At 35.2% G+C, this 15,500-nt stretch overlaps 1 protein-coding gene across 6 annotated transcripts in view; it reads left to right on the top strand.

Annotated features, from left to right (window-relative positions):
• The window catches only part of USP25 (ubiquitin specific peptidase 25), a 162,357-nt gene that overhangs the window by 30,929 nt on the left and 115,928 nt on the right, over positions 1 to 15,500 (top strand). For all 6 annotated transcript variants that reach the window (XM_055279312.2, XM_055279310.2, XM_055279311.2 and 3 more), the window contains exons 2-3: positions 4,788 to 4,865; positions 7,882 to 8,026. In XM_055279312.2, the coding sequence (XP_055135287.1) occupies positions 4,788 to 4,865; positions 7,882 to 8,026 (223 nt within the window). The remainder of the gene's footprint in view (positions 1 to 4,787; positions 4,866 to 7,881; positions 8,027 to 15,500) is intronic.

Below are 15,500 nucleotides of genomic sequence, written 5' to 3'. Positions count from 1 at the left end.
TATTAAAATGCAGATCCCTAGACCTTAACTCAGACCCTCTGGAATCAATCTCTGGGGATGAGGCCTGGACATCTTCATTATTAACAAAGTCATGGAGTCATCCTTCTGTACAGTAAAGTTTGAGAACTACTTTCTTAATGGAAGGACATGGCGTTTGTATTAGTCTGTTCTCACGCTGCTATAAGGACATACCTGAGACTGGGTGATATGGTTAGGCTTTGTGTCCCCAACCAAATCTCATCTTGAATTGTAATTCCCATAATCCCCTGTGTTGTGGGAGGGACCAGGTGGAAATAATTGAATCATGGGGGCAGTTTCCCCCATCCTGTTCTCATGATAGTGAATAAGTGTCACAAGATCTGATGATTTTATAAAGAGCATTTCCCCTGAAGATGCTCTCTTGCCTGCCACCATGTAAGATGTGCCTTTGCCCCTCCTTACCTTCAGCCATGATTGTGAGGCCTTTCCAGCCATGTGGAACCGTGATTCTGTTAAACCTCTTTCCTTTATAAATTACCCAGTGTATTAGTCTGTTCTCATGCTGCTAATAAAGACATACCTGAGACTGGGTAATTTATAAAGAAAAAGATGTTTAATGGACTCACAGTTCCACGTTGTCGAAGGCCTGACAATCATGGCAGAAGGGAAAGGAGAAGCAACGGTGCATCTTACATGGTAGCAGGCAAGAGAGCATGTGCAGGGGAACTTTCCTTTACAAAACCATCAGATCTCATAACACTTATTCACTATCACAAGAACAACATGGGAAAAACCCACCCCCATGATTCAATTACCTTCTACCAGGTCCCTCCCATGACACATGAGGATTATGGGAGCTACAACTCAATGTAAAATTTGGGTGGGGACACAGCCATTTTTTAATTTTTATAATTAATGGCCATCAACACTTGTACAAATGACCGATTTCCTTGGGTACTCAGTAATTTTTCTCTGAGCCATGATTGAATAATTTTCAGTTGAGGAAAATAATACTTTATATATGAAATCAGATTTGGAGTGCTGGTAGCAGTGAGATTACAGACTTATAAAAATTATAAAGGATTTTATATTAACTAAATGAAGACATTGAATTGAATAAAGATGATTTCTGTAAAACTTTTATGCCTTTAATTCATAATGTTGGGTATTGCATGGCTTAGTCATGATTCCATTGCTATTTATTGGTAATTTTCTAAATGAAAGTAGTATAAACCAAAAAGTATCAATCAATTTAGAAAGTTTATTTTGCCAGGGTTAAGTACGTGCCCGTGACACAGCCTCAGGATGTCCTGACAACATGTGTCCAAGGTGGTTGGGGTACAGCTTGCTTTTATACATTTTAAGGAGACATAATATATCAGTCAATTCATGTAAGATTCACATTGGTTCAATCTGGAAGGGAGGGACAACTCAAGGTCTGGTCACAGGGTGGCTTCCAGGTCATCGGTAGATTTGAACATATTCTGATTGGCAATTGGTTGAGTTATTATCAATAGAAAGGAATGTCTGGGTTAAGATAAGGGGTTGTGGAGACCTAGGTTTTATCATGCAAATGAAGTCTCCAAGTTGCAGGCTTTAGAGAGAGTAGACTGATAATGTTTCTTACCAGACTTAAGGTCTGTGTGTATGTTAATGCTGGAGAGGTATACTGAGGCATGTCTACCCCCCACTTCCAGTCATGGCCTGAACCAGTCTTTCAGGTTAAATTTTAGAGTGCCTTGAAGCTTCAAATTTTATTTTTGGTTTATGGTATAAAAACTGATAGGTTTAAAGATAATTTTGTTTTTCTCAATTCGGCTCTGTAAATTTGGCAGTTCTTTTATTCATCCATTTTGATACTTCCTGGCATTTTATGTGACTTTGTTTGTGTACTTTATTATGTATTTTATTGTTAGATAGCTTGGTTATCCCAGCTCTGTAAAAAATTTTTATGGAAGTGAAATTCTTTGATGGCATGGCAGACACTGCCAATGCCTATCCAATGAACATTCTTTTCTTTTTGATAGCAGAACCCTGATTTCATTTTCACAGCAGCCTTTGCCCACCCAAAAAATTCGTTTCCCAATCTCCTTTGCAGCTATGAGTGGCCATGCAACTGTGTTGTGCTTTGTGAGGCTTTTGTAAGTGGAAGTTTGTAGGTGCGGCTTGTTAAAGAAGTCTCGTTCATTTGGGAGACACCTTTTGTCCTTTGCTCTTCTCTTTATCCTACCTAAAACTTGGACAGAATGATGGAGGAGGAGACCATGCAGTGACAGACATTCTGATGCACGTTCCACATAAAGACTTGATGTTGGGTGTCCTTACTAGGTCTGGACTACCCATTGTGTCTTCTAAGTTAGAAAAGGAAGACACTCCAGAGTATTGAAGCTGCTGTTACGTTGGGAATCTGTTACATGTAGCTGAATATAGTTTCTATCTAATACATATGATTTCTGTAAAAGATATTTGGGCTGCAGTATCTTAAACCTTTCATGTAATTTGTTTAGGACTTTTTAGACTTCTGAAAATATATATTTTATACATAAATTGTCAGGCATGTTTTGAAATGCACATTTTACAATTTGATGTCAACAAAGCTGAATGCAGAACATTTTAAAACTTTTTATTTTGAAATTTCAAATTTAAAGTTGCAAGACTTAGTACACAGAACTTCCATAACTTTTTTTCTCCCCAAACCATTTGATAGTAAGTTGCAGGCATCATGCCCCTTTGCCACTTAAATTCTTCAGGATATATTTCCTAATAAAAAAGATACTCTCTTACTATACTGGAGTTATCAAATTCAAGAATTTAATATTAATGAAATGTCATTACTAAGCTGTGCATATTTATATTTCTCCAGTTGTCTCAACAATATCCTGCGTAACATTTGGTATGGGATGCAGTCAGCTCCCCCTTTGGCTCACATGCTTCTTTAGTCTCCTTTAGGATGGAGACTTCACCTGTTTTTCATGGCATAGTCATTTTTGAAGATGATAGAATAATTATTTTTCACAGTGTCCTTGAGTTTGGGTTTGTGTGATGCTTTCTCAAGATTCGATTTAGGTTGTGCATTTTCGGCAGGGCTGTCTCACAGATAGTGTCAGGAGGCAAGCACTGCCATTTTATCCCATTATTGGTAATACTAACTTTGATCTCTCAGTTAAGGCGGTGACTGTCAGGGTTTGCACTGTTGTTACAGTAGGTAGCTAGTCAGACATGAGCAGGGCAGAAGGGGGCCTCCCCCCAGGAATTTCAGGCAACCATTAGGCGGTGGTCAGGCTGTTATTAACCGTCTCTCTGAAATAATAATTGGTCACAGCCGGTGCCAGGAAAAGGCAGTCTCCCAATAGATAGAAACACGTGAAATTGGTGATCAGCAGCTTCCTGATAAGATCCCAGGATTTGAGTGAATGGGCTCAAGCATATATGCACTAAGAGGCAAAACGGTGGAGTTTAACTGACATATGACCTTCGTTTAGGAACACCCAACTGGTAAGGGAAAAACACCTTAAGTGAGCACGTGCACAATTTCAGTAAACACACTGTGCGTGCAGCCCCTCCCCAGTGCTGGCAGGCCACATGCGCCTGTGGACAGCCACCCTATAGGAAGAATCGGGAGAAGAAATGCAAACCCTGGAAGCATGCCAGTGTATAAAACCCCAAGTCAAAGGTCAGCTGTTCACTTGATCTTTCAGGTTGCCCGCTTGGCCCCCTTCCAAGTGTACTTTACTTGCTTTCATTCCTGCTCTAAAGCTTTTTAATAAACTTTCACTCCTGCTCTAAAAACTTGCCTTGGTCTCTCTCTCTGCCTTATGCCCCTTGGTCAAATTCTTTCTTCTGAGGAAGCAAGAAGTGAGCTTGCTGTAGACATGTATGGGTTCGCCACTGTTAACACAATAAAGTTATTCTTTCTCCCTTTATAATTTGTGGAAGAGAATTTAAAATGATGTAAATATTCTGTTCCTGATCAAACTTTCATTCAGTAGTTTTAGCATCCATTGAAGATTCCTGACTGAATTATTACTGAGATAAATGTGAAACATCTTTTTTAAAAAGATTTCAATAGATCCTATTGACTAGTTTGCTTTTCCTATCATATCCATTGTGATTTTTTATTTCATGGTACTATTCTATAGTGTTGGGAACTTCAAGAAATACAGAGATGTAAGGAGGAAGTTGGTTTTTATTTAAGTGCCATTAGGGGAGAGTTTGATAGTGAAATCCTATCTCTCTACCTCATTTCCCCTCCAGTATGTTGCAATCAATTATATAGGCCAATAGCATATAAAGAACTGAAGCAAATGGGGGCAAATGATCTATTCAATTTTGAATCTTTTATGACAGATTGGACAGTGAAATGATCCTCTTTTTAAAGTAGATCTGAAGATCTCCGTGATATAGTTACCCACCAAGTTATGTCTTGCTGAAAGCATGTCTTTTCCAAAGGTGTTTCTCTCCTTGTGCTTAACCATCATGGATGAGGCTCCTTTTCTTGTTAGGTGGCATAAATGAGGGGATGAAGAAAAGGACAGAAACTGTTAATTCAGTAAGACTTATTGGGGAGTAATGTAGAGAAGTTACCTTTTCAAAACATGAGAATGAAATAAGGGTTCTCCACAGCATGATTCATTCTTTCTAAAAAAATGAAGTTGTTTGGCCTTTCTCAAGTTCTTTTTCCTTTTTTACTCTAGTTTACTTTATTCTGTTTTTTGTTTGTTTTGGAAAACCAAAGGTCATTTGTTTTCTTTTCCTAGTATATTTTCAGAGTTGAGAATATAATGATTTTGGGTTTTTCCTCCCTCTAGCACCAGCAGACGTTTTTGAATCAACTGAGAGAAATTACGGGGATTAATGACACCCAGATACTACAGCAAGCCTTGAAGGTATGGCCTCTGTTTTATGATATACAGTTTGTGGTGTACGCTCATCTCTAGTGTGTGTTATATTTGATAGTTGATTTTTTTTTTGGCTATACCATGTGGTAGTTTTAGAGATACAGGAATGGACTTTGTAAAGTAAAATCCTCAGTTAACACACTGCAGTTTTGAGCATGTTAGCTTTCAGCAGTCTGATGTCCATGATACCTTAGAGTGACAGATAATCTCTTTCTATATATGAAATGCTTTTTGTGCAAAATAATGTTATGTGAATCCTAATTCTAATGGATGGTTTTACTTACAAGCTGTGATTTTAGAGTTTAAATGAAGGTTCAAGGTGGGGTGTATTAGAGGATGAGATGTAAGAGAAGGGAAAAGTAGAAAATTAATAGAAGGCTGAAAGCTTACATTTTTCATCTCCTGAGAAGCAGAGAGATAAATTTGCACCCATTCAGCTAATTATACCCTAAGTTAAACATTGGATTTCAAACCCTTCAGTATAGGCAACAACTAAAATGTATCATTTTGGTCGTATCTTAGTTGGACCTTCATTTTCACACCGACATTCAAATGAGTCATATCATATGGATACTCACACTGAAAAAGAGTGAATGAAAGGTATATAAGAACCAGAACTGTACAGTATTTTAAGCTCATTTGCATATTACTACTATAGGCTAAAAACAGTATAGCGTTTTTGCCACTGCAGTCATATACATAGCTCCAATCCTTTGGAAGTTGATTTCAAGCCTAGAGTTCTTTATTTGTTTTTAGAAATAATCTATTAGATGATTATAATAAAAGTCATTATAACAATAAGTAGTACTGATTAAACATTTAGTACTACCAGGCAGTATTTTAAGTACTTTATGTGGGCTATCTCATCCTAATAATAAATAACTCTATGAGATAAGTATTAGTTTCATCCCCCTTATGAAAAGATGGGTAACAGAGAGGTTAAGGTAACTTGCCCAAGATCACACAGCCTGTATGTGGAGAAGCTTGGAATAGAAACCAAGGCAGCCTGATCCCAGGTGCCACACTTAATTTGTGCTTCTTTTACTAGAAGCTTTGCTTCACCTTATTCCCCTATCAGGAAAATCATGAAATAGTAGTGTTTAGAGCATTAATGCGGGGTGTATGAATACTGTAAGTATTTGGAGAGGAAGCAGAAGTGCTATACCTCAATTTTTATGATTATGACATTTAGATAATTGCTAGTCCCTTTTTATTCTGATAAATATCGTTACTAAATTCCATGTTTGTTTTCAGAAACTACCTTTTTCATTATGTATTACTGAGTGTGAGACCATAGCCTATCATCTTGCCAGGGTAAATTTGGGGAATTTGCTTTTTTTTTTTTTTTAACTTAGTAAATATATAGCTCGAATGAAGTCTTATCCACATTTCCTTTGATATAGGTTGTGTGAGCATAGGTATTTTTAATTTTCCAAAATTTTTGTTTCAGTTACCAGTAGCTGGGGGAAAAGAGTGTATTTAAACCTTAATTGTTGCCCATTATAAATATTGACAAGAAGTCTCCTTTTGGGCACTGTAACGTCATCGATTAATTTCAGTACTTTTAATTTGAGAACATATTTTTAGCTCTAAAAAGTAAATGAACTTCAATTTGTGTAAATTCCTACTGTGTTGTTTTAAATTATTATATGAGGTAATCTATGAAAAATACTTAGCACATTTCTTGGCATATAGTAAGTGCTCAATAAATGTTAGCCATCATTATTGTGAGTTATTGTTAGATTACTTATTTAACAATAGTGTATCTTATATTTTGGATGAGTCACTTTGGAATCGTCTGATGATCATGACACATAGCATTTTTGAAAGTGGTGGTGCTTTTGAAACTGCACCCTTACTCCTTTCGTCACTGACTGCTAGAATTGGATTTGGGGTAGGTCCTGGGGACTTTATTCTGCCAGCTGCTCGGTCCTTAAATTTTGGAATCATGCTGATCCTACTTCTGTCATGTCCCACATTTAATAAGATAGCAATAATATTGGATGCTGTCTTCTCCCATTTTTCTCCTGTAGTCTATTCTTAATACATGGAGTAAACTTTTTAAAATGTAAGTCATACATGTCATTCCTTTCCAAAACACTCCACTGGCTTCTTATTACACCCATGTGCATGTCTGAGTTCTTAGGGAACCTACAGAGCCTTTCATGTTTTGGTTTTCTGTTACAAAGATAGCTTCGTTATGAATATCTGGGTTTCCTGTGTTGTTTCGGTTAACTGTTTTAGAGCTAGCGTTTTACTTGTTGTCAGTTGTGCAGAGAATATAAAGATGTAACTGGGCAAGTCTCTTCTCATTTTGCTGTTTTAAAAATTCTTATTCTGGCATCTGCTTTCTTCTAAATGAACTTTAGAATAATTTTATTCAGCTATGCTTTTGATGAGACCTATGCAAAATGTATGTATTTAATATGAGCAGGATTGTCATGTTGACAATATTGAGTATTTCTGTCTAGAGTTCTATGTGTCTTTCCATATTTCTATATTATCAAGCCCTTCAGTACATTTTGCCATTTTCTTCCTATGAGTACTTGACATTTTGCTTAAGTTTGCCCCTACGTATGTATCCAGCACCCAGATTAAAAGGAATATCTTTTATTGTCCTTTTTTGTAGAAGTACTAATTTTAATACCTATTTTGCACTCTTTCTTATGGCAAGTTCCAGAAGACATTTTTTAGTTTATTTGTTCAAAAGTATAAGTTTGTGATCCACTTTTATTAAGCAGATAGGAAAGTAATGAAGACCAAGAAATTAGAGATGGATTTTTACATTGTATCAGTAGTTTTAATTAGTAAAAAAGGTATTACTATTGATATAGTATACTTTATGTATGATGCATTTACACTCTAAAATTAGAATCACATATAGATTAATTGCAAATCTAAAGCAGTTTTGTTCTAGAGTATTGTTATGGAGAATATTGTATAACTTTTTTTGATGTATAAAATTATTTCAAAACACTTGATACTCCTTTCTTGATATTTGAAGGATAGTAATGGAAACTTGGAATTAGCAGTGGCTTTCCTTACTGCGAAGAATGCTAAGACCCCTCAGCAGGAGGAGACAACTTACTACCAAACAGCACTTCCTGGCAATGATAGATACATCAGTGTGGGAAGCCAAGCAGATACAAGTAAGTTTTCTTTCTTTTCTTATTATTTTAATAGAGACATACTGAAAAACTTTCCTTGGTGTAATATATTAATGTTGCTTAAGCAGAGGTAAAGAACCAAAAAAGAACTCTATTAACCTTGGTTCTTTTTAGTGTAGTTGAAAGGAACATATATTATCTTTTTCAGATTATAAGGAAAAGATTTTATATAAGTTATATAGTTTTTCATAGAACATTTCATATAGTATTTATTGTTTTGAAATATGGAATAGCTGCAGATATTCATAAAAGGAAGAACTAGAATTTTTAATGGGCACAGTTATTTTGTAGATTTTAAGTGCTGGTAGAGGCTTTAGTATTTCTTTTGAGGTTAAAGTATTATTTCTAATTACTGATAGGTTTACCATTTAATAAAATTTCCCTTCCCTTTCCCCCTGCTTCCAAATAAAGCTTTGGCGAAGAAGTTTATTATTGTGTAATGAAATTGCCTTTCATCCAAAAGAAAAAAAAAAAAGAAAACTTGGAAAAAGTGTTCTGGAGATACACACAAATACGTATATGCGGAAGATTCTATGTGGGACTTAAGTTTTTCTTCATAATATGAATACTTTATACTTACGTAGCACACAGTTTTTCAAACTATGTTCAGTTACCTTCGTATCTCATTATAGTTTAATAATTGTACTACTTAAAAATAGTTACTTTTATGCCTTATGGATTTGCAAAGTTTGATTATTAACATATTTGGAGAGAATTTCTTATTTTGTTTATAGACATTCTCAAAGTTAGGAAGCAACCAGAAAAGAGTTCATTTACATAGATGTTTATTAATGTTTATTGATAAAATATTTTAATTTTTAGTTTTCAGGATAATCTAAGTATTTTTGATACACAGATGATCTTGTGTCAGAGAAAACTAGAATACTCCTGTCTCAGTTAATAGGTGATGGGAGAATTTTTGTAGCATATATAAGATAGACCTGTTTACTTAACGTCTAAGTTCAAGGCAAACTGTGACTTGGCCCCCATCCACATTTCTAGCCTCATTTTCCACTGTTTTCCTCCTGTCATTCAACACTGTGATAATACAGAATGGCTTGAAGTTCTCATGTACTCAGTGGTATTTAATTTTTCTGTCTTTACATGTGCTGTTCCTTCTGTTTGAATGCACTCTGGCCTTTTCCTCCCTAGCCTAATTTGTTCTGGTCTTGAAAGATTTAGCTAAAGAGCTGCTTGCTGGAGAATGTTTTTTCTGGCCTCTAGCTAGGACCAAGTGTGTCTCCAGCATCCAGGGCATGCTTCTGTCTTAATGAGTACTCTGTTATTTTGAAATTATTTGCTTGAACATTATTGGTGCTCAAAAAATATTCACTGAGTTATTTTTGATAATATGTGCAGTAAAGCTCTTTCAAAACCAAGGAAAGGGAATGAAGTTGAGAAGCTTGTTGCAAAAAGTTGAAAGAGAAGTGGTATAAAGGTCAGAAAAATTAGTACTTAATAATATTTCGGATATTTCAAAGTTCCAAGACTCGAGGGGAAAAAGAAACTAGATGGGTGATAAAAGGGAACAGAGATCATTGTTGTTAGTTGTGAACTCTTAATATAGATGGTATACTTGGTGACATGACGTAGTATATTTATAGAAAAGGGGAAAATTAGGATTATATGTGTCCTGCACAAAAGAAGATACTTGCTGTGCAAAGTGAGAAAATACTGCATAAGGCAAATTTAAGATTTTAGATAGGGAATAGTGAAAATATTATGGAGGACAAAAAAAAATTTTGAATAGGTTCCTTTAGGGAGAAGGCATCCTAATTTCAGGAGGCATGTGTCTAATTTGCTGATAATTAAAACTTTTTTTGTGTGTTTGTGGATCTCTTGAAAAATACTCATGAAGTAATTTTATTTTCCACTTGAAATAATGTAGAGAAATGAAGTTTCTGATGTCATCTCAACTGATTGTCATATTAAGTAAATTGCTTGCTGTTGTGGTTTCTTTATCCATAAAACACATAATACATAGTATGTATCAAGTGCTTTCCCTCTAATCAGGATGCCAATTGAGATAGTGTGTCCATAAAGTTGGTTTGAGATTATTGACAGCAAACAGTTGCAGGAATTTAATGTGGCGATTGTACTATGATAATATCAAACCAGAAAAAAAGTTAACTGACGGAGTAACAGTAATACTTTTCCATTAAACATTCCTGCCAGTAGTGTCATAATACAGTGTTACATGGTTTAAAACTGAGAAAGTGGGGAGATGTCATGCATGCATTTCAGCAGGTATTAAAAAAATACTCTTTAAGTGACTGTGCAGTTACTGTTGAGAAGAAATGAAGTCGTGTATTTTTAATTCTTGGAAGAAGTGGTAAAACATGTGGGAAGGAAAGACAGAATAATTACAAATGGATATATATTCAAATGCAGGCCTCTATTTAAAAAAATCTACCTAACTGCTGTAGGAATGTAGAAGAATAGATCAGAGTGTGAGTTTTTAAGGGATTGTTGTAGCTATAAAAACCCTTTTTGAGCACTTTCTCCATTTTGTGTGAAATACATTGTTATTTAAAGGTTGACCACAGTTTCACTTAATTCTTTCAAATATGGCAGGGATTTTTATTTTCAGTTTTTTTCCATTCTTCTTTTTTTAGGTATAAAATCTCAAAACCAGGGCTAAAGCAGAAACAGTCATGCTAACTTTAAGTGATACACTTGGTTGCAGTGCTGACAAAACGTCTGTCTTCTGAAATAAAAATCTCTAATACCAAATACATATACCTCTTTGTTGGTATTAGCTAGAATATCACTGTTTACAATGGACTATTTCTTTTAGAAGGAATAAACTTTTTTTTTTTTTTTGCTGACTAGAAAAATATAGTTTTTAAACTAATATCACATGGAAGTTATATTTGGGGCATACGGAGAAATTTTTGTTTATGCATACCTGGTGTGTCAGAGGCTAAACTATATTATGTCACTGGATTTGAAAAACAATTTGTGAGCCTTCCTTTAATATTGAGGAAGTAAATATATTTTCAATAGTAGGACAATTATATGCCGTTTTGGCGTATTTTTTACCTTTCACTTTTGAGAGAAAAAGGAGACATATCAAAGAAATCTAGTGCTCTGCGTAAAAAAGAGTTTAGAAGTCGTACACCTGATGTCTTTACTTGATTACATTCCATACTGTAATTCTGTTGAATTCTGGGAAAAAGCCCAAATCATTTGTACTGTAATTAGCAAACATTCTAGGTAACTTTTTTTATTATTTGGACTTCCTGTCCAGATCAAATATTATAGATTGTCAAATGAGTGCCTCTTGTCCCTGGCTTAAATTGAGAATAAAATTGTTTTGGAGTTTTGCTGTCAAAAACACAAATGAAAATGAGACCAGGACACAATGCCAGGTATTGAGCATTATAGGTGTGATTAATAGTCAGAGAAGAGGTTCTGCCAAGTTTTTGTGTCATGGCAAACTCTGTCATAGACATGACCATACAGGGCTTTTGCCCCATTTTGAAATCTAACAGTAATACTTTTTATTTTGTGACCATTAAATTCTTTTGAACATTTTTAAAACAGGAAAAAAACAGTATATGCTCTCCCGAACAAGATGTGCTACAATTGAGCAATCAAAAGATGAGGGATTTGGGTAGGTAATTTTAACACAGAAAGTAATGCCACATATTGACTTAAGTTTTAGAGAAATTGGTATAAGACTTGAAATGAGTGTTAGGTGGTAAGATTCTTCAAAAATTTATAAGCTGTGTTTTTTGTTTTTTTTCTAAAACACCTTGAATTTGAAAAGATGACATAGAAAGGGAGAAAAACCTTGAGGTTCTATCCTAGAATTCTAGTTATGGCTATCTTGCGTGGCCACAGTAATAGTGATTTAAACTGTGATAAATAGATCCAATTCTAGTGCTTTTATTCTTAGGATAATTCACTTATGCTAAACAGTTTAGGATATTATTAATTGAACACTGATACTTTTCCCATTTCCCAAGTAACTTCAGTTTTTTCCTAGGAATTTCTAATATGTAAAACGATTTTTGATGACTCACAGAAAGTCAAGATGAAGCCTAAAAACTGAGATGCTAAATGGTGTGAAAATGAGTTCCAACTGATAGGTGCAATTAGGTGATTCAAATTGATTAGGTGCATTTTATTAGATATGAACTGTAGAATTACTTGTATAACTTGATGAATTTTCTTTAGTTTTGGGTTAGAATAATAGCCATGGTTTTTGTACTTCTGTTGACTAACATGGGAGATTAATTTTACTTTTTTTCACAATAAAAATTGAAAAACGTAGTAGAATTAATGACAAAACTCTGGAATGACTCCCTTACTACTCATTTTCCTTACTTACCACTGCTGCCACTGTGATTTTAGCAGCTATTATTAAAAACAGAACTAGACCATTTAAAGCTGAGCTGTTCAATATAGTTGCCACTAGTCACACATGGCAATTAAAATGAAATAATATTGAAATTCAGTTTCTCAGTTGCACTTTAAATGTGTAATTCTGGTGGCTACCAGATCAGTGCAGATAATGCTACATTTCCATCATCACAGAAAGTTCTAATTTACAACACTGTGTTAGAGAATCTGAGTTTAACAGTGAGAATATTGGAAAAGTAGGAACATCTGAAGGAAGCTGAGAGCAAGGGAGAATGGGAGAGTGGAGTGGGAAACAATTTATATTGTTTATGTCTTCTGGCTTTTAAGATTCTTGCAACATGATACCTTACTATGCTGTCTGCCCTTTCACTTGAAAAAATTTTGAATATATAAAAGATATGTTCTCATCTTCTAATTAGTGCCATTATGAAGATGACTCACCAGTTTTTATCTCTATTCTGTATTTCTTTAACAAATATTTATTGTCTAATATGTAGCAAGTACTTTTATAGACCATTAAGAAAGCATACAGAGCCTCAGTTTACCTAGAGGAAAGACAGTACACAGTAAACAAACAGTATCAGATAGTAATAAGTAGTTCATGAAGAACAGTAGACCTGGACGTAGACAAAGAAGTGATGGGGGTGTGCTTGTGGGCTGGGCATAGGATAATATGTGATTTTAGGTAGTGTGGAAGAGCTCATATTTGAATAACAGTAGACCTGGACATAGACAAACAAGTGATGGGGGTGTGCTTGTCGGCTGGGCGTAGGATAATATGTGATTTTAGGTAGTGTGGAAGAGCTCATATTTGTATAGATACCTGAGCGAAGTGTGAGCATGAACTTTTGGCTCTCTGAAAGTTGTGCATCCCAGGCCAGGACCTGATGCAGCAGTGTGTTGGCCCTCGAGATGAATAGTGAGGATACAGCCTTGTTGAAGCTGAATGAGTGAGGGTAGGAATGGCAGTATTCTCATTTCTGATCTCTTGCTGCACATCCTGATGTTCATATTTGCCTTTTTTTCTTAAGGGTATTTCCATTCTTCTGGTGGTCCAGGGTATTGTTTTGTTTTTTTCTTTTAATAGCTGTTCTGTCAATCTCCCAAAACAACCATTTGGTTTGCAGATCTGTCAGTTTTTGTATGTAGACTTTTCCCTTCAGTTACTCCTGCCCTGCTACATATTCTTATTGCAATGCTTCTCAAACTCTTCACTACCCAATTTTTCTTCTGCTCTTACACTCCCTTTCTTAGAAATCTTTGCTGACAGTAAATATAAACTTGGCTTTTTTTTTTTTTTTTAAAAAGTATTTCCTCTTGGTTTAGCCTGTGCAGATAAGGAAAACAATGGAAGAACTCTTTTTTGCTTTTGAATTCAAAATATTTACATATATAATAGTTCAGCTAGATTATGGGCCAACTAGGCTTTTGTGAACTTACTTAGAAACCTGAGGTTCAAGTAAGATTCACTTATGTAATTCACGTTCCTATTTAATATAGTATTTTCATGGGAAAGTGAATTATGAGTTATGAACAATGCATATATTTTGTTTGAAGTCTAGTTCGTTGATAAGTTGATGACTAGCATGTATTTTGGAGTTAGCAGAGAAATGTTTGGTAGTTGGTGTATAAGTTTTACTCAAATGGTATTCCTTTGAAAGTGAAAGATATAGTAGGATGAGTATCATGTTTTGGTATCTATTTCTCACTTTACAGGAAAAATGTTTTAATTTGGACTCTCATAAAAATGTAGATTACTGCTTAGATGCATTTGTAACATGATTTTATACAGTGGCACCCAGCTAACTGTTCCCATGTGTGTGCTGTTGAATTGTGTTCACGCCGATACTAGAGGGAGGGTTGGTTAAAAATAATGTTTTTAGTGTTTTACCAAGGTCTTGCCATGACACAGATATGAGAATATTAATAATGCTCTGGCATTGAGATGGAAGTTCTACAAAGGCTAATTTTTTATAACTGACTTTTACCAGTTAGAAGTTGTTTACAGCCAAACTTATTCTGTTTCTTTTGTAAGCATGTGAGAATATCTGAGCGCTAGTTTTTATTATAAATTGGTAATTCATTACATGTTTTACACAAATCATTATTCCACTAAGTCCAGAAAAAGAATAAATTGGGTTTAACCAGTCTGTTGAAATAACATTTTACTTTCTTTTACTGGTCTTAAAGTCATGCGAATTTGGTATGTGAGGTATCTTTCAGGATTGCATTTGATATGTGAGGCATCTTTCAGGATTGTATGTGAGGGCCGTATGTGAGGGATCTTTCAGGATTCAGCTATCTTTCGGGATTGTCATATTGTTCTAAAATACCCTGTGAAAAGAAGCAGCTTTATGGAATAATAGGAAGATCATGGAGAAAATTGTTACAATTATAATGAAATTAAAATAATAAATAAACCTCCTCCATTGCTTAAAGGAAGAAGTCCCAGCTTTTCAGTTAAGGATTGTTAGTCTCTGGTCTCAACCAACTTTTCCAGCATTAAAGACTACTATTCCTCTATACCAGGGATTGGAGGCTCAAATTCCCATCTGGGGTACAGATGTGCCTGTATACTGAACCCTCCGCTGTTGGAGATGCTAGGAGAGGCTGGAGTGGCTGGAGCCATTTAGTATAGTCATTCTAGCCACAAGCAGCTTTATCCTTTTACGGATATGCAAGGATGCAAGGGCAAGGAAGGTAATGTGAGTGTGTGTGGCTGGCCAAGTTGGGGGTGGGGGCAAATGGAGAGTGAATATTCTATCTAAAGAGAGCTGCTACTACTACTTCTACTACACTCTGGCTGTGTCACAATGATTATTGCCATGCAGGAATCGTGTAACCAGGTCTTCTGGTTTTTTATTTTTTTCCTCCCAGAGCATGAGGGAAGAAATACCTATTATTGTACACATACAATCTCCTAATCTTTATCTTTTGCCAGTTATTTCAAAAAATTTTGAATCACATTGTAAAAACCAAAGAAAACCATTTTCAATTATGATTTGTTTCATAAAAAACATGTCTAAGAACATGGAGTAAATGGTGATTCTTGTTATTTTTGCTCTCAGGACCCCTTTACACTCATAAA

Source organism: Symphalangus syndactylus, chromosome 5, assembly GCF_028878055.3.
Source record: "Symphalangus syndactylus isolate Jambi chromosome 5, NHGRI_mSymSyn1-v2.1_pri, whole genome shotgun sequence".
Taxonomy (NCBI): Eukaryota; Metazoa; Chordata; class Mammalia; order Primates; family Hylobatidae; genus Symphalangus; species Symphalangus syndactylus.
Note: the sequence above shows the minus strand (reverse complement) of the source record. Positions and strands in the feature narration are given on the sequence as shown.